General features: G+C 42.2%; 1 protein-coding gene across 3 annotated transcripts in view; it reads right to left on the bottom strand.

Moving 5' to 3' along the window:
- The window catches only part of LOC110505187 (ETS-related transcription factor Elf-1), an 80,487-nt gene that overhangs the window by 23,135 nt on the left and 37,322 nt on the right, over window positions 1–20,030 (bottom strand). For 2 of the 3 annotated variants that reach the window (XM_036969628.1, XM_036969627.1), the window contains exon 2: window positions 5,261–5,598. In XM_036969628.1, coding sequence (XP_036825523.1) covers window positions 5,261–5,332 — 72 coding nt within the window. In that variant the 5' untranslated portion in view covers window positions 5,333–5,598. The remainder of the gene's footprint in view (window positions 1–5,260; window positions 5,599–20,030) is intronic. The other variant, XM_021584227.2, reaches the window with a different exon arrangement.

Here is a 20,030-nt window from a genome sequence, read left to right as displayed (position 1 = left end):
ACGTTTATCACTTTTGGCAAATCGAATACGTTTTCCAAGTTGATTCAGTGTCATCACATTGAATTTTGTTTAAATGACGTGGAAACCACGCCAACCAGTTTTTGCCCAGTGGGTAGCCAGCTAGCTAACTTTCCTATTAGCCAAAAGACACTCAACTATCTCAACAAGATAATGAAAGGTGCAAAACAGAGTATGGTATTTAGTACGATTTTACACAAAGGCCGTATTGGCTGCATCTTCCTCTTTGTTGCTCTCAACCAGATATAACGATCACTGGAGTATTTGCATCTCAGAGTTCCCAGTTTTGGCTATGAAAGCAAGCGTGAGAGGTTCCCCTATAATCAACCCGGTTCTGCTTTACCTGCCCATGTCGCAATTTTTAGCACCACCTCTATACTTTTAACATCCCCTAATAGGGCTGATAGAGGAAGTTAATGGAAAATATCCCATAGTCACAGGGGTGTCATGCACCCATTATTTTAGACGGGGCACGAAGTTCATGAAGATGGAGGTGGGGTGACAGTTGAAGTTGAAGAATTTAGCATTTTTCAAACACTCGTCTGTGCATTCAGCTTTTTCCTGCAATCAAGAGCCAAAAAATGTATATATTTTACTGCGTAGGTTATCTTAGCTGCAGTGCATTCAGAAAGTATTCACACCCATTGACTTTTTACACACTTTGTTGTTACAGCCTGAATTTAAAATGGATTAAATTTAAATTTTGTGTCACTGGCCTACACACCATAATGTTAAAGTGGAATTGTGTTTTGTTTAGTTTTTTTCTACAAAAAAACTAAAAGCTGAAATGTCTTGAGTCTAGAAGTATTCAACCACTGTGTTATAGCAAGCCTAAATCAGTTCAGGAGTAAAAATGTGCTTAACAAGTCACATTAACAGACTCACATTAAGCATCTCCAATCCAAAATTAAATCTACAATTGGCTTCCTTTATCGCAACAAAGCATCCTTCACTCATGCTGCCAAACATGCCCTCGTAAAACTGACCATCCTACCAATCCTCGACTTCGGTGATGTCATCTATAAAATAGCCTCCAACACTCTACTCAACAAACTGGATGCAGTCTATCACAGTGCCATCCATTTTGTCACCAAAGCCCCATACACTACCCACCATTGCGACCTGTATGCTCTCGTTGGTTGGCCCTCGCCTCATACACGTCGCCAAACCCACTGGCTACAGGTTATCTACAAGTCTCTGCTAGGTAAAGCCCCGCCTTATCTCAGCTCACTTGTCACCATAGCAGCACCCACTCGTAGTACGCGTTCCAGCAGGTATATCTCACTGGTCACCCCCAAAGCCAATTCCTCCTTTGGTCGTCTTTCCTTCCAGTTCTCTACTGCCAATGACTGGAACGACCTGCAAAAATCTCTGAAGCTGGAGACTCATATCTCCCTCACTAGCTTTAAGCACCAGCTGTCAGAGCAGCTCACAGGTCACTGCACCTGTACATAGCCCATATATCAACCTACCTCATCCCCATACAGTATTTATTTATTTATCTTGCTCCTTTGCACCACAGTGTTTCCACTTGCACATTCATCTTCTGTACATCTACCATTCCAGTGTTTAATTGCTATATTGTAATTACTTCGCCACCATGGCCTATTTATTGCCTTAACTCCCTTATCTTACCATTTGCACTCACTGTATATAGACTTTTTGTTTTCTTTTGTTCTACTGTATTATTGACTATGTTTTGTTTATTCCATGTGTTGTTGTATGTGTCGAATTGCTATGCTTTATCTTGGCCAGGTCGCAGTTGCAAATGAGAACTTGTTCTCAACTAGCCTACCTGGTTAAATAAAGGTGAAATAAAAAATAATAATAATAATACAAACAATATAAAGTTGCATTGACTCACTCTGTGTGCAATAACAGTGTTTAACATGATTTTTGAATGACTACCTCATCTCTGTAACACACGCATACAGTCGAGCAGTGAATTTCAAACACAGATTTACCCACAAAGACCAGGGAGATTTTCAAAAGAAGGGGAAACTATTGGTTAAAAAAAAGCAGTCATTGAATATCCCTTTGAGCAAGTTGGAGTAATTCAGTGGAGGCTGCTGAGGGGTGGATGACTCAAAATAATGTCGGAAACGGAGCGTATGGAATGGCATCAAACCACCACTATTCCACCACTCCAGCCATTTCCACAAGCCTGTCCTCCCCAATTAAGGTGCCACCAACCTCTTGTGGTAGAGTTATTAATTACACTTTGGATGGTGAATTAATACATCCAATCACTACAAAGATACAGGCGTCCTTCCTAACTCAGATCCCGGAGAGGAAGGAAACCGGTCAGGGATTTCTTCATGAGGCCAATAGTGTCCTTAAAACACTTACAGAGTTTAATGGCTGTGATAGGAGAAAACTGAGCATAGATCAACAACATTGTAGTTTTTCCACAATACTAACTTAATTGACAGTGATAAGTGAAAAGAAGGAAGCCTGTACGGAATAAAAACATGCATCCTGTTTGCAACAAGGCACTAAAGTAATACTGCTAAAAATGTGGTAAAGCAATTAACTTTTTGTCCTGAATATGAAGTGTTATGTTTGGGGCAAATCCAATACAACCCATTACTGAGTAGCACTCTCCATATTTTCAAGCATAGTGGTGGCTGCATCATGTTATGGGTATGCTTGTAAACGTTAAGGACTGAAGAGTTTTTTTTTTCAGGACAGAAAAAAAGGGAATAAAGCTAAGCACATACAAAATCCTAGAGGAAAACCTGGTTCAGTCTGCTTTCCAACAGGCACTGGGAGATGAAATCACCTTTCAGCAGGAGAACCTAAAACACAAGGCCAAATTTTAACTGGAGTTGCTTACCAAGAAGAAAGTGAATATTCCTGAGTGGCCGAGTTACAGTTTTTACTTAAATCAACTTAAGCATCTATGGCAAGACCTGAAAACTGTCGAGCAATGATCAACAACCAATTTGACAGAGCTTGAAGAATTTTGAAAAGAATAATGGGCAAATGTTGTACAATCCAGGTGTGGAAAGCTCTTAGAGAGCTTGCTGCCAAAGGTTATTCTAGAAGGTATTGACTCAGGAGTGTGAATACTTATGTAAATTAGATTGTTCTATTTTACATTTTTATACATTTGCTAAAATTTCTAAAAACATGTTTCACTTTGTCAGTAAATGAGATTTAAAAAAACAATTTAATCAATTTTGAATTCAGAGTGTAACAACAAAATGTGGAATAAGTCATTGGAATAAGTCAGCTTGTCTAACTGTAAGATAGTTATACAAGCTATTCTAACTTGATTGATAGCCTGAAATGCCTTGGTATCTAGCTATGAGGTTGTGAAACTATCTAGCTGGCTAGTTTAAGCCATCTTCATAAAATTGCTAGGTGGCTAGAATTACAGAGAAACAAAAAAAAATGTTTTATTTATTTATCAAGAAGGAATCAATAGGCTACATAGCTTGATCAAATTAATCTACAAACGTACCTCCTGCCCATCACTGGCAGCTAAAATCAAATAAAATGCTGTGTGAGTACACTCTCTCTCCTCCTCCACTGACAATATATCTAGCCTCCTGCCTAGGGACTATTTTCTCCATGCACCTTGAAAGGAACCACTTACTAGGGAGAATGAGGTGGGGGGGGGGGGGGGGGGGCTGGTCCAGTCAGTGTGCCCCCAATGCAAAATACCACTGACAGATCTTTATATAAATAATTATGATAAAACGTTTAGTAATTAATTTAACATCTGAAGAATTCTAAAACAGGACAAATCTGAGGGGGCACATGCATTTTCCCCATATGGGCATGACACCACTGCATAGCCACACCCCAGATAACAACTGAAATACTTAAAATGGGGTGCTGTAAATGTGCTGTAATTGAATTACTATTCAGTAAAAAATGTGAGTGGGTGTAAATGTGTATGACCACACCAGGCTTCCATAGAACTCTATAATAGAAGCTTTCAGATACTAAACTGAGCTAAACATAATTCTGAAGTCATTACACCATGGCCCTGACTCAGGGAGCTACTTATTGACTGTAAAATCCAATATAACAAGGCTAATCATTACAGTCCAGCAGGCTAGGCTAGCTGTTGCTTTCTTTGATTCCAACAGCCCCCATACAGAAAGATAAACCCTTCAGACAAGCTAGCTCCAGCGAAAACAAAATAGCCACCTTCGTTAGCATTAGCGCTAAATGTGAATAAGTTATCCCGGTGATATTTTAAGATATTTTGTCCGGCTACCACGTGGACAGGCAATGTAATCCTCAGGTAATTGACTGAGTGGGCACAGGGAGTAACCCAAGAGGAGGCCTGTGTTATTTCAAAACAATGGTAGGCTTTTCAGTGAAATTAGCACATCACCTCACAAACAGCCTCCCACAACAGGTCTGTCTGGTTAGGCCTGAACCAGTGCTATTCAGGCAAGAGGATCCAATGACGACTCTTCTCTCCACATCTACATACATACACACACAGAGACACACAAGCACACACAGAGTAACCTTTGTACCCTAAATTGACAGGTCCTGGCAAAGCCCCACCGTCTCCTCCCACGCATACTAAAAGAGTCCAAACTCTTGGGCCCGGTTTCCCAATGGTTCTAACGATGAATTTAGTCTTAAGATGCTTTTGGGAAACCGGGCTCAGGTCCCTCACACTTTCCGTCTCTGTCCTGCCAATAGCCCACACTCCATTTCCCAGTCCTCTCCCTGCCATCCCTTCCTCCTCCACTCCTTCTCTCAATCTCTCCATCACGTCACAAAGACAGTAAAGCCTCTGACCCGCTGGCTTGCTGACTTCCCTGTTCAAATCCCCGTGACCATGTTGTTTATCAAAAGTTACATTTAGAAGTCCGTTTTGTTTTCAATAATCTTTGTTTCGCAAATCCTTTCAGTATTTTTCTCAATATTATCTGTAAAATTTCCCTGGAAAAGCTGGAGTCCTTAATGGTGAAACAGCCACATCTGTTTGCGATATTACAACAACAAAGTTACTGCAAACAATGAACAAACAATCTTTTGTCCCCTATGATATCATTGCACATGCCATAGATGAGCACAATATGTACTGCAATTTTTTTTACCATGCTCCTCAGCTCAGCAACAAAAACAATAACAATGGTGGTGGGGCAGCCAAGGACACTGTTTCTCCCTACTGCAGATTCCAGCTTTAACATTTCTATATTGGTGGTGGTACATATTGATAACACTACTGTTATTGACTACTGCTTATTTCCAATGTAATGACAGGTACCTGATTGATCTCATCCATTCCATTGCTGGCAAATTCAAACACTAGCTCATTGGGCTGCACTGCTGTTGCCATGGTGATGAAGATCCGAGGGTAGGACACAGATGGGTAGGGTGTTTTCCTACCCCTCCAGGGACTGTCCAGAAAATCCACCAGACTGAACCCAAGGTTCAAATGTCAATGTCACTGCTGAAGAGTCACTGTGGGTCACAACAAAATGGCTTCCCTTCTTGAGATTCTCCAGTGGCCTCTTCACACTTGTTTGAGAGAAGAGCCGCGCTGAGCCTGGATGGAGGCAGCCTCTTCCTGGGGCCTGCTGCGTCTGGAGCATCTACACCTGCCTGAGAGAAGGGAACATGTCAGCAACCACAGTTATTCAATCAAATCAAAATCAAATCTTATTAGTCACATGCGCAGAATACAACCTTTAGTGAAATGCTTACTTACGAGCCCCTAACCAACAATGCAGTTAAAAAAAAAATACTAAATATGAGTAAGAATAAGAAATAACAGTAACAAGTAATTAATGAGCAGCAGTAAAATAACAATAGCGAAACTACAGTATATACAGCGTTTCTTTGGGACCATCAAGCAATGTCCTGACAATTGACACACATAAATGTTCTGTTTGACATTAAGGCAATGTTCTCTTAACCCTAATGCCGAAACATGCTAAATTGTTCTCAGAAGGTTTTTGCTAACACAGATAGAATGGTCCCATAACTAATGGAAAACTGTACACTCAAACATTAGGGTAACATTACAAAAACATTCTCTCTCCATAGAATTCTTAGCTGGGTCTTCCAAAGTAGAATCAAGACTAGCACAGAGCACATGGAAAAATGCAACCACACTTTCCAATACATCCATTGCCCATCTTCACATTCAGTTCTATTGTAGTCACTTGAAAAAGTGTGTGATTATAGCTGTCACCTTAGTGAGAAGCTACAGTGCATTCGGAAAGTATTCAGACCCCATGACCTTTTCCACATTTTGTTACGTTACATCCTTATTCTTAAATTGATTAAATAAAAATGTTTCCTCATCAATCTACACACAACACCCAATAATAACAAAGCAAAAAACAGGTCTTTCGAAATGTTTGCTAATTTATAAAAATGTAAAACATATATATATACATAACATACATATATATACATAAAAAATATTTACAAAAGTATTCAGACCCTTTGCTATGAGACTCAAAAAATATTGCTCAGATTCAATTGATTGAACATGATTTGGAAAGGCACACACCTGTCTATTTAAGGTCCCACAGTTGACAGTTCATGTCAGAGCAAAAACCAGGCCATGAGGTCGAGAGAAGATTATGTTGAGGCACAGATCTGGGAAGGGTACCAAAAAATGCCTGCAGCATTGAAGATCCCCAAGAACACAGTGGCCTCCATCATTCTTAAATGGAAAAAGTTTGGAACCACCAAAACCCTTTGTAGAGCTAGCCGCCCGGCCAAACTAAGCAATCGAGGGTTCCTCTGTGGAGATAAAATAAACTTCCAAAAGGAAAACCATCTCTGCAGCACTCTACCAATCAGGCCATTATGGTAGAGTGGCCAGACGGAAGCCCCACCTCAGTAAAAGGCACATGACAACAGGCTTGGAGTTTGCCAAAAGGCACCTAAAGGACTCTCAGAAAATGAGAAACAAGATTATCTGGTCTGATGAAATCAAGATTAAACTCTGGCCTGAATGCCAAGCGTCACATCTGGAGGAAACCTGACACCATCCCTACTGTGAAGCGGGTTTTCAGCGGCAGGGACCGGGAGACTAGTCCGGATTGAGGGAAAGATGAACAGAGCAAAGTACAGAGAGATGCTTGATGAAAACCTGCTCCAGAGTGCTCAGGACATCAGTCTGGGGCAAAGGTTCACCTTCCAACAGGACAACGACCCTAAGCACACAGCCAAGACAACACAGGAGTGGCTTCAGGACAAGTCTCTGAATGTCCTTGAGTGGCCCAGCCAGAGCCCGGACTTGAACCCGATCGAACATATCTGGAGAGATCTAAAAAATAGCTGTACAGCGACACTCCCCATCCAACCTGACAGAGCTAGAGAGGATCTGCAGAGAAGAATGGGAGAAACTCCCCAAATACAGGTGTGCCAAGCTTGTAGCGTCATACCCAAGAAGACTTGAGGCAGTAATCACTGCTAAAGGTGCTTCAAGTACTTATTAAAGTGTTTGAATACTTATGTAAATGTGAAATTTCAGTTGTTTTTTTAAACATTTGAAAAAAGAGAAACAAAACATGTTTTTGCTTTGTCATTACAGGGTATTGTGTGTAGATTGATGAGGGGAAAAAAATATTTTAATCAATTTAAAATTTTAGATCCATTTTAGACATGACTACACGGATCACGAAGATGCTTTTTGGGGTTTTAGGCTGGGTTTCAGTATAGGCACTTGACTTGAAGAATTTTTTTTGATTGCTTTTTGCATAAACTCAGAAGAGTTTCGTCTGGTTTGTGCTGCTCCACTTTCAGAAGCACATGGTTCCCTTTACTCCATCAAAGCCCAGTAGCGGTAAGTAGACTAGTCCCCCTTTGACGTCACATCTGTAGTACCCCCCCCTCCCCCCCCAACCACCCAAGGATGTGAGCTCACCCCTGGTCATGAGAGCCAGTGTAAATGATGGGGGGGCACATGGGTGGGGTGGAAGAACAGGAAACAAGTTCTGGAAAAAGAACACAGTTCTTTTGATGGTCTCTGTCCAAGCCCCCTTCGGGAGGGAGGAAGAGATGGGTGGATGGATGGAGGGATAGGGGGATTGTAGTGAGAGTGTAGCCCGCATCCCACATGCTGGTCTCAAGGGGTGTGGATGGGAAGGGAAGGGGCCGGGGGTCTGGTTAAAGATTAAATCGGGAGGTGGAGGGGGGAGGAGATGGAAGCTGGCAACAGTAGAGAGGGGAGAGAGAAAGATAAAGATAGAGATGGCAGCAGTACTCAGAAACCCCCCCCCCCCCCCCCCCCCCCCCCCCCGATACCACCACACCCCCAGCCGCCCCTACCTACCCCCTTTCCTTCACCACTGCTGCAGGGTGGGGCCTGTTTGCTTTGAAATGCCTGTGTGACTGACGGAGCGCATTCCTAGTTCAATTGTGTCTCTGGGGGGGGGGGTGGTGAAAGGGGAGAGGGTGAGAGAGTGAAGACGGGGGGTTCAAACTGGGGGAGTAAAGTGGTGGGGGGGTAGGGCAGGGAGGTCAAACATGTGTGATTAAAAGTCTCTTGTTTCTTTCATCTGCCTGCTTCTGGTAGATGCATAACGTGAAGCTCAGAGGAGGGAGAGGGGGACTGGAGAGGAGAAGAGGAGTGGAAAGGAAGAGTGGGAAGAGTACTGAAGGCTAGCCTTTCATTTCACACAGCCTCTCCCTCCCTCTTTCTCGCTCTCTCTTTCACTCTGCCCATGGATAGTTTCCATGCCCACCTCTGCCACCCACTGCTGGCCATTATAAGCTGGAGCCCTATGACTGCCAGTGCCCTTGGCATCTGCTGGGAGGGAGATTTGCCCCTCCCAGTGGAATGGACCTCCTGGTGGGGTTAAATGGGAGGTGGAGCAGATGGATCCTTCAGTTCCAGGCCCCACATTAAACTACCTCCGTGGGCAGACAGACAACTAAGTGACTCCCTGCACTCAGTAGTCACACAGGCTAGAGGCCACACATGGAGCAGACAGCACGCATAAGCCTGGACTAAGCAGAATCCTCTCTCTCTGCTTCTCTGGGAAGAAAGTAAACATCTAGGGGTCAGGTTCATATGGGAGCCCATTCCTGGCTGCATATATTTATTTCAGTCTATGGGCATGCCTAGATTCCCATAGACATCATACAGTATATGACCTCATTGGTACTGCCCAACTCCAATGTTCCCTTCTAGACTTAAAGGGACAGTTCACTTCAAAGTCAAGTTCAATCAATTAAAATGTGTGAGTGTTTTGTGAATATAGGCCCTGAAAAGGGTAGATTTTTGAATGAACTGTGCCTTTTAGAGAGGACAGAATATGATATGACCCTTACAATCCTGTCTCATTTCTCTCTTCAATTTCTCTTTACTCCTCATGCCATCCACCATAACTGTCAGTAGTATGGTTGTTCCATGGCACTTTCAAATTCTATTACATTTGTTGCCAGAGTTTACAGATGGGCTTGTGACTGAATTAATAATTTGCACAGATGCCAGAAAAAGCCTGTTAACAAATCAATAGAAATATCACTATAGGACGGCCTGGCTTTTTATCAGAGGGTTTAATGCAAGGTAGGTGTGTGTGTGCGTGTGTGTGTGTGTGTGTGTGTGTGTGTGTGTGTGTGTGTGTTCTATATCCCTCCTGCTATCACATCATTGATCTGGGTGACCCAGTTGGCAGAGTGCTGAGGGTAGACAGATTACTACAGACAGTCAGCCATTAGAGAGACCTGTACAGTATCCCAGCGCACACGACAGATGACATGGCTGAGATCACTCTACAGTATGTCAGTCAGAGGAGACGACAGGGGAAAAAAGCAAATCAGAACAGCTCACCAGTTAAGTGTAATCTTTTTTCCCCCCTTTTTCTCCCCAATTGGTAGTAGTTCCAGTCTTGTCTCATCACTGCAACTCCTGTACGGACTCGGGAGAGGCGAAGGTCGAGAGCCATGCATCCTCCGAAACCCAACCCAACATAGTCACACTGCTTCTTGACACAACGCACATCCAAAAACACCGCACCAATGTGTCGGAGGAAACACCTGGCGACCTGGTCAGCGTGCACTGCGCCCAGCCCACCACAGGAGTCACTAGTGCGCGATGAGACAAGGATATCACTGCCAGCCAAACCCTCCCTAACCCGGACGAAGCTGGGCCAATTGTGTGTCGCCCCATGGACCTCCCAGTCGCGGCCGGCTGCGACAGAGCCCGGATTTAGACCACTGCGCCACTCGGGAGGCCCACTAAAATGTAATCTAAATTGTAATCTACATAATCCCCTAAGTAATATTATATATATATATATATATATATATATATATATATATATATATATATATATTATCATGAGAGGGCCATTAACAATAACTAGTAATGCTGCATACTCCAACAAAGGTTAACATTTCTGGTAAATATTATTATAAATTGCTGAGGTGCATTCACTTTTGAGGACACAGTACAAATATGATATAAATCTGAAAATCTGAAATATTTCATGATGTATTTCCTATTCAACAAAACTGCATGAATAAGGCTTGAAATGACATATGCTTTCTAAATGTAGTATAATCAAATTATAAAATGACTAACTATAAGATTTCACTTTCCTTGTACGTGTAAAATACATATTTGTATGATTAGTGTTAGAGAAAATATGCATATTTTCTAAAGATCTCTCTATCAAAATGACTGTCCCCATCGCTGTGAACATCACACAGAGCTCTAGATTTGCTTCTTGACCTCATTAGGAACTTGTCTTTGATCTCATATTAATATTTTCTGTCTACGACAAAGTATTTTTTTTCAAAATATATGAATGATTTTATATTACTTTGTTAAAGTTGACAAAAATCGATCTCTGAATGTGCTAGAGTGACCACTTCGCAGGCATGTATGTGCTTTGTCTGTGGCTGTGATGGTGGGCTCAGCCAGGAGTTGATGGACAGTCAGAAGAGCGAATGAAAGGGTACATCCCAGCATCAAGTGGTGCCAGATTTCCCATCCTACTTCAAACAGGCGGAAGAGTGTCCGTTACGGTGTCCACAGATCGATTCATAAGCGAAAATGTCAGTCGGAACCAGTACCAGAACCACGCAGGTCCACTAAACAGGGGACTTTATATCTAAGAGTGTTATTCAATTTCCCAAGCCTCCACAGAGCAAATAAATCAGAGTGTGACTTTAGCCTGCATGGGGCCACTCTTGGCCAGCCTCAGGCTACATGAGTACTGGGACACACTCTTTTCAGGCCACTTCAATATAAAGTGATTTTCATAGCAAGTTAGGAAAGCATTTTCGCTAACCCTTACCCTTTTCCTAACCTTAATTTAGCAGTTTAGGAGACTGAGGTTAACTCTCGTAACCTGCTGCATAAGTTCTCCTAACCTGTTACGAAAAAGTTACTTTAGTATCGAAGTGGCTTTCCTCTTGAGTACTACTGGAGTTAGTAGAAGGAATTACCACTCCACTGTGGCACATGTCATGTGACTGATGGTTGATGTGCTCCACGCTCTCCCTTCCTCAAACAAACGTTTGTTGTAGCGCGTTCTCGTGTCAGTTCTACCTGCTGTGTATTGAGGAGTAGAAAAGAACAAACAGCAGAAGACTACTCCACCTCTCCTGGCGCAAAGTGACTGGCAGTCGCAATAACAACCAATTAGAGGTCACAGAGCGTTGTATTGTGTAGAACAGACATGACTGTCTGTCCGGTGGAATAGAGAATAGTGTTAGCTCTATTTGTTAGACCTACCTTTCTATCTGCAATGTTCCGAACGCTTCACAAAATTGAATACACCCCTGGCTTCATGAACAAACGTACAGCTTCCAGCAGGCCATTATTTCCCCGTCTTCGCTCTCCTCGGCTGAGCTCATTGATAACGATGAAAGAAGGTAATTTAGCCAATTAAATAACTAGGCAATGTGTCAGCCTACATGTGGCGACCACGTAAACATTGTGAGATATGAGAAAACCTACCAAGAACCACATATTCTCATCAACCCCGGTTCCTTTCTCTAATAAAGGAACCGGGGTTGATAATAATAATAATTTTTTGTTAACGTTCAAAGAGGTGACGTTATAGGGTGGTTGGAGCATGCTCCGGTGGTTCTGGTATAACTATGTGATTGGCGGTTGTAGTATGGGTGGTAATGCTTGCTCAAACACTCACTCGCCCTGTGTCGAGAGATTGAGTTCAGAGTCTCAGAATAGCTCTTGATCTGATGAGCGCTTTCGGGGAAAAAGGGGAGAAATGAGAGAGAGAGAGAGAGAGGACACAGAGGAGTGTGGCGTTCTTTCCTGCTTGGCGATAATAGCGAGGAAACGGACTTAAGACTGGCATTTCAGGCAGTACACGCTTGATTTTCCAAATGCGATTTTAGACGGAGATGATAGACAATGGGCATAAAGTCCTCTCTTCACTATCCAAACACTGCAAAGGTTAGGAAAACTGACCCACTGCAGTCAATTAGTACAGCTCATCACAAAGGGAATATATGCCTCCACTCGAGTGGTTAAGTCTAAGTCTGAGAGAGACTGACAGAAAAGCTTAGCCTCCAATGTACACAACCGTTCAGGGGTTTTTCTTAATTTTTACTATTTTCTACATCGTAGAATAATAGTGAAGACATTAAAATTATGAAATAACACATGTGGAATCATTTAGTAATCAAAAAAGTGTTAAACAAATCAAAATATATTTTATATTTGAGATTCTTCAAATAGCCACCCTTTGCCTTGATGTCAACTTTGCACACTCTTGGCCTTCTCTCAACCAGCTTCACCTGGAATGCTTTTCCAACAGTCTTGAAGGAGTTCCGACATATGCTGAGCACTTGTTGGCTGCTTTTCCTTCACTCTGTGGTCTGACTCATCCCAAACCATCTCAATTTGGTTGAGGTCAGGGGATTGTGGCGGCCAGGTCATCTGATGCAGCACTCCATCACTCTCTTTCTTGGTAAAATAGCCCTTACACAGCTTGGAGGTGTGTTGGGTCATTGTCCTGTTGAAAAACAAATGATAGTCCCACTAAACCCAAACCAGATGGGATGGTGTATCGCTGTGATAGACATGCTGGTTAAGTGTGCCTTAAATTCTAAACAAATCACAGACAGTGTCACCAGCAAAGCACCCCCACACCATAACACCTCCTCCTCCATACTTTACGGTGGGAAATACACATGCGGAGATCTCCAATTTGGACTCCAGACCAAAGGACAAATTTCCACCCGTCTAATGTACATTGCTTGTGTTTCTTGGCCCAAGCAAGTCTCTCCTTATTATTGGTGTCCTTTAGTACTGTAGTGATTTCTTTGCAGCAATTCAACCATGAAGGCCTGATTCACAGTCTCGTCTGAACAGCTGATGTTGAGATGTGTCTGTTACTTGAACTCTGTGAAGCATTTATTTGGGGTGCAATTTCTGAGGCTGGTAACTCTAATGAACTTATCCTCTGCAGCAGAGGTAACTCTGGGTCTTCCTTTCCTGTGGCGGTCCTCATGAGAGCCAGTTTCATCATAGCACTTGATGTTTTTTGCGACTGTACAAGTTCTTGAAATGTTACGTATTGACTGACCTTCAAGTCTTAAAGTAATGCTGGACTGTTGTTTCTCTTTGCTTATTTGAGCTGTTCTTGCCATAATATGGACTTGGTCTTTTACCAAATAGGCCTATCTTGTGTATACCACCCTTACCTTGTCACAACACAACTGATTGACTCAAACGCATTAAGGAAAGAAATTCCACAAATGAACTTTTAAGAAGGCACACCTTTTAATTGAAATGCATTCCAAGGTGACTACCTCATGAAGCTGGTGTAGAGAATGCCAAGAGTGTGCAAAGCTGTCATTAAGGCAAAGGAAAGCTGCTTTGAAGAATCTGAAATATAAAATATATTTGTATTTATTTAACACTTTTTGGTTACTACATGATTCCATGTGTGTTATTTCATAGCTTTGATGCCTTCACTATTATTCTACAATGTAGAAAATAGTAAAAATAAAGAAAAACCCTTGAATTAGTAGGTGTTCTAAAACTTTTGAACGGTATAGTATCTCTAGAGAAGTGCAAGAAAATTAGCTTTGAAACGGCTAAATGTTCTCTGCACCCCATGAAAAAAATTGTAGAATCGCAGGAAATAAACTTGACATTTTCTCTCTGCCGACAAGAGGGGTGTATTTACAGAGACCTGACCTAAGAGAGCAAAGCAAAATACCAATGTACATGTTGGCAGAAAAACTGAGGACAACATAAATTTTTTGTGGTCTTCAAGTGTAGTCAGCAGAGAAGTGCTGTTTTGCAGGAATGCTTCTGGGTTCCTGTTGAGGAAATGACTCAGTGGTATTAGGCTGGTGTCAAGTCAGTCCTGGAGCCCTGCTATAGTAGAATCCTCTCTGGCTAATAGTTTGCCTGTACTGTTTGGCCTCGTGCACATCAATAGAGGGAAAAAACACATTATTTTAGCAGACTAGAGGCTAAGACATTTATCTTATTCAACAACAACAGCACACCCCTACTGAGTGAGAGAATGAAGTAGCCACTGCCCTGACATGGTCACAGACAATTCAACTTTAAAAGAGTCTTTAAGACATGCAAGTTGGCAAAGATACAGTTTTTTCGAGACACCATCTCACACGGAAGAAAGAACAGACAACCTTTCAAGGCAAACTAGCCCGGTTGATTGGGAATTATCCAAAGGTCATAGTCCTATGAGGTGACTGTTTGCTAATTCGACAGAGTGAAGGGACAGCAATTAAGAGGCTGCTACCTCCATGCCAGGCAAAGAACAGAGCATACACAGACACAGAAGGTACTGTCACCGCCACCACAACCTACACCAGTGTGTGTGTGTATAAAAACTGGTAGAAGTATTCTCAGCTCTGCTCAGCACATGTACATGTCCATGCATGGGCTATGGAATGGGCTATGGCACAATGCTCACAGTCACGGCATGTTTAAACTGACAAAACTTTATTGGGTAATAGGGGGTTGCAAGTTGCCATGCCGGGGCGAGATATATGGCCAGAAAGGAAGGCAGTGGACATAGGAATCCTATAATAACAGCCAGTAAGAGAGAGTGGGGCCAGTAAAACAACAAAACATGCTGCTGTTATGTCTGCACTCTGATATATCTGAGTTAGTGGTGTTGCATTAAGAGTAACATTAACACACAGTTCAACAGTGCTGTTATTGTTCTGTTATGCCTGACGTCTGTGATATGGGATTGATTACTCTATTCTGTATGAGTTGACATTAAACAACATCAAGTTGATAATGGAGTTGTCATTCTAAACACAACAGCTGCCTCCAAAACAACAGTGATGTCTGTCTGTTGTAGAAATGCACGGCATCGGCTGGTCGTGCCACAGCCAAATGAAGACAGCGAATAAAACAAGGTTGAAGGCAGCAGCACCCACACCCTCACCCAGACAGGTGCCGCTAGTGCTAACTTACTATGGCAAACCCGAAAGAGCTATAGCATTCTTTGGTGCGTGACAACAGGCTGGAGATAATAGTGCTAACTCGCACGGGCTAATTCTGAAGAGCTAGCTGTTGCTAGCTGTTGCTAGCATTCTGTGGGGTGTGAAAACACAGACTGGTGCTGTTAGTGCTAACCCGCAGCTCATAGAGTCACATGAGTGCCTGTTAATCCATGATCATTTGCATGGTAATTTACTACTTTTTAAAGCAGAAATATCAGCTATGTGTGTAGTCTCAGCCATGATTAATTTATTGATCACAGTGAGATGACCAACATTCACATGACTTCTGCATTGAGTCTTCATATGGATGTTAAATCATACTAATCTTTAAATAATCAATTGTAGCTTACTTGTAGCCTACACAAGTATCCTGAGGCTTTGGAAATATATTGGCACACACCCCTCATATCATGGCAGAGCATACCATGCATGAGGAAACAGAGAGAAGAGGGAGTGTAGTGAAAATAGAGGCGGCAAATATAATTGAGAGAATTGAAACAGCAGCCACAAACTGACCTGTAAAGCTTGCACTGACAGGAAATGCATCACTGGGTTTCAGCGACTTCCTGTCTGTTAAACCACATTCAGTAGAAAACGTCTCTCTCGGTGCAAGAGTGGAAAGTTCTTTCAACTCCCCCTCCTTCCTTCTAACCAACTGATTCGGCCTTTGATGTGTTTCTACCCCTTCTCTGTGCCTTCCAAAGTCCAAAACTCATGCGTGTATAGAAAATTCCTGTTTTGCGATTGCAGATCTGATTAAATAAATGTATCTCCTCAGAAAGACCAACCTTGAACAAGGACTTATTCCTCGACCTCCATCGCACCTTTTTACATGTCAGCGAGTAATACTAAGTTTACTGTTCATAATGGCCGTGTTAGTGAATGGAAATGGAGTCAGTGGGCATCTTCTTGTTAACCTTGATATGCTACACGTGCCCTTTCAAAACTCACACTCACATCTAACAATCCCACATATAGACACACACACATAGAAACCCCCATGTGTTCCTGAGCAAGGTGTTGCCTTCCACTGCAGCACACCATACCGCACCACCAAGCTGGCCCCTTTCGTCACTGGTTTCACGCCAATTCTAACCACGTTCCTGTAACACTGTCCTGCCAGTAGTTCTAAAAAATCAACACTATAGTTCCTCTCCACGACAGTTAATACCCACTGGGCACAGACGTCAGTTCAATGTCTAGTTTTAATTTACATTTGGATGAGTTGTCAACTGATCTGGACTCAATGTGAAATCAAACAAAAAATGTCACCCTGCCATTGGATTTATGTTAGAAGTTTGGTAAAGGAAATATGAAATACCCTTACAGTACGGTGATGGCTTTTTTGGATGAAAATGACGTGAAAACAGTGTTGATTTTTTTTTGCCCAGTGGGTAGTTACTTTAGCCTCGTACGAACAATCCTGATCTCGTGAGAAACGGAAGGTAAGCTTGCGAGATCAGGATGGTTCATATGAGGCCCCTCAAAGTATTTTATGAGTTGTTAGCCCAGCTGTTCTGGCAACAAATTTCCATTCGAAGCTTACCAAATGTAAACATTCAAGGGTGACCCTTTAGTACAACTTCTTCTTAAAGTGCAATAGAGGATAAAGTCAGAGGCAGCCACAAAAAACGCAGAGAACATGAAACATGAAACAGCCCTATGCACATTTCCTCATACATGCAACGGGGTTTAGACAGTCCCTTATTTAACCCAAACTGATATTTCAGGATACCTAAAAGATTAGCAGAATATGACACAAAGGCCTAAAACTTTAACCAAATATCCACAGAGGTAGGACCAGATCAGCATGTCCCTTGACTTTTTCCACATTTTGTTACCTTACAGCCTTATTCGAAAATGGATTGAATTCATTTTTTCCTCATCAATCTACACACAATACCCTGTAATGACAATTCAAAAACTTGTTTTTAGAATTAAAAAAAGCAGTAATACCTTATTTACATTAGTATTCAGACCTTTTGCTATGAGACAAAAAATTGAGCTCAGGTGCATCCTGTTTCCATTGATCATTCTTGAGATGTTTCTACAAATTGATTGCAGTCCACCTGTGGTAAATTAAATTGATTGGACATGATTTGGAAAGGCAAACACCTGTCTATATAAGGTCCCACAGTTGACAGTGCATGTCAGAGCAAAAACCAAGCCATGAGGTCGAAGGAATTGTCCGTAGAGCTACGAGACAAGATTGTGTCGAGGCACAGATCTGAGGAAGGTTACCAAAACATTTCTGCAGCATCGAAAGTCCCCAAGAACATAGTGGCCTCATTCTTAAATGGAAGAAGTTTGGAACCACCAAGACTCTTCCCTGAGCTGGCCACTCAGATGGTCACTCTGACATAGCTCCAGAGTTCATATGTGGAGATGAGAGAACCTTCCAGAAGGCCTTTATGGTAGAGTGGCCAGACGGAAGCCACTCCTCAGTAAAAGGCACATGACAACACGCTTGGAGTTTTCCAAAAGGCACCTAAAGGACTCTCGGACCATGAGAAACAAGATTCTCTGGTCTGATGAAATCAAGATTGAATTCTTTGGCCTGAATGCCAAGCTTCATGTATGGAGGAAACCTGGCACCATCCCTACTGTGAAGCATGGTGGTGGCAGCATCATGCTGTGGGGATGGTGTTCAGAGGCAGGAACTGGAAGACTAGTCAGGATCGAGGGAAAGATGTACAGAGCAAAGTACAGAGAGATCCTTGATGAAAACCTGCTCCAGATCACTGAGGACCTCAGACTGGGGGCGAAGGTTCACCTTCCGACAGGACAACGACCCTAAGCACACAGCAGGAGTGTCTCTGAATGTCCTTGAGTGGCCCAGCCAGAGCCCGGACTTGAACCCGATCAAATATGTCTGGATAGACCTGAAAATAGCTGTGCAGCAATGCTCCCCATCCAACCTGAGCTTGAGAGGATCTGCAGAAACTCCCCAAATATCGGTGTGCCAAGCTTTTAGCGTCAAATCCAAGAAGCCTCGAGGCTTTAATCGCTGCCAAAGGTGATTCAACAAAGTACTGAGTAAAGGGTCTGAATACTTATGTAAATGTGATATTTTTATTTTTAAACATTTGCAAAAAATTCTAATAACCAATATTTGCTTCGTCATTATGGGGTATTGTGTGTACATTCATGAGAGAGAAATAAACAATTTAATCAATTTTAGAATAAGACTATAACGAAACAAAATGTGGGAAAACTGAATACTTTCTGAATGCACTGTATATTCCGTAATATATTCTATTTTACCAGCAGTAAATGGGCCCACTGTCTAAACCATGGATTCTAAAAAAAAACATTTTTTTAGAACTACCACCCCACCACCAGCAATCTATTTATATTATGTAGCAACAGGCCACATGCCATAGATAGGAAGAGCCATTAGAGTTGTGAAAGCAGGACAGGAAATTGCAGCAAGGGACACTAAAAACATATGTCCCCTTATCTCTTAAGTAAAGCTAGTAGCTACTTGATCGCTACTAGAAGCTACTTATTCAAATGTCCATTTGGCCATTTTACCTGTTCACAAAATATCAAGAATGATTAGCATCTGGAAACGGCGAAGGTGCCTATTGGTCATACGTGACCAAACAAATGGTATATGAGTATATAAAATTATGTGCTGAAGAGCAGCAATACACATCTCACATGGGAGATGCTTGTTTGCTCATCATCATTGCCCCCATCTCCAACCTGCTTCATGTGCACTGAGGTGAAATAATTAGCTTGGGGCCAATTCGCAGGATCCAATAGCAAACTGACATGATTGCAAAATGTGAGTGTAGACGGATGACTCTCTTGCTGAAGAATCTCCACATTTGTCCTTGGTCCAAGAATTACTTCCCTACTTCTCAAGGCACGTCAAAAGAAAGTTTGAGGTTTATGTATGATTTTGATAGAATATCTAATGGTTTTGAAATCTGTGATATGATCTTGGGTGGGTGTTAGTCGTTTATGCCTCTCTCTCTCTCGGGGCTTTCAGGACCTTATGTGTTTGAGTGACAAAATGGGTTGAAATGGAAAAACACAGACACAAGACAGAGACGACTAAAGTATGTCTCTCTTTCAGCCTCAGTTCAGCTGCCTCTTACGCATTGACAATTATACTCTCTTGGAAATATTTGAAATGCTTTGTTTTGAAGGCTCTCCCGTTGTTTTGGCTGCCGTGGGGGAAGAATTTGGTACGTGACCAAACTGGAATAGCAAAAACACTTTCAACTCCATCCAGTATCCCAACCTATCCCAACCTATCTCCTAAGCAACAGCTGCCTAAACGTTAACATCCCACTGGGCACACCACATCATTTCAACGTGACAATTTTTTTCATATTTGGTTGAGATGTTGATCAATTCACCCACTCCAAAAGAAAGCCAGAAGTTTGTTGAATTCCTAATGTATGCTTTCAACCATTTAAAAGCACAACACAGTTCAAATAGGAATACAATGTTAGATATTTTGTATTCATATAACACATTCCAATGAGATTTCAACCTTCATTCACCGACTCCAAAAGACAGGCAGAAGTTTGTTGAATTCCTAATGTATGCTTTCAACAATATAATTTTTTTAAAAGCCCAACCTAACA

This window comes from Oncorhynchus mykiss, chromosome 31, assembly GCF_013265735.2.
Source record: "Oncorhynchus mykiss isolate Arlee chromosome 31, USDA_OmykA_1.1, whole genome shotgun sequence".
NCBI classification, from domain to species: Eukaryota; Metazoa; Chordata; class Actinopteri; order Salmoniformes; family Salmonidae; genus Oncorhynchus; species Oncorhynchus mykiss.
This window is presented reverse-complemented; position numbering and strand designations above follow the sequence as displayed.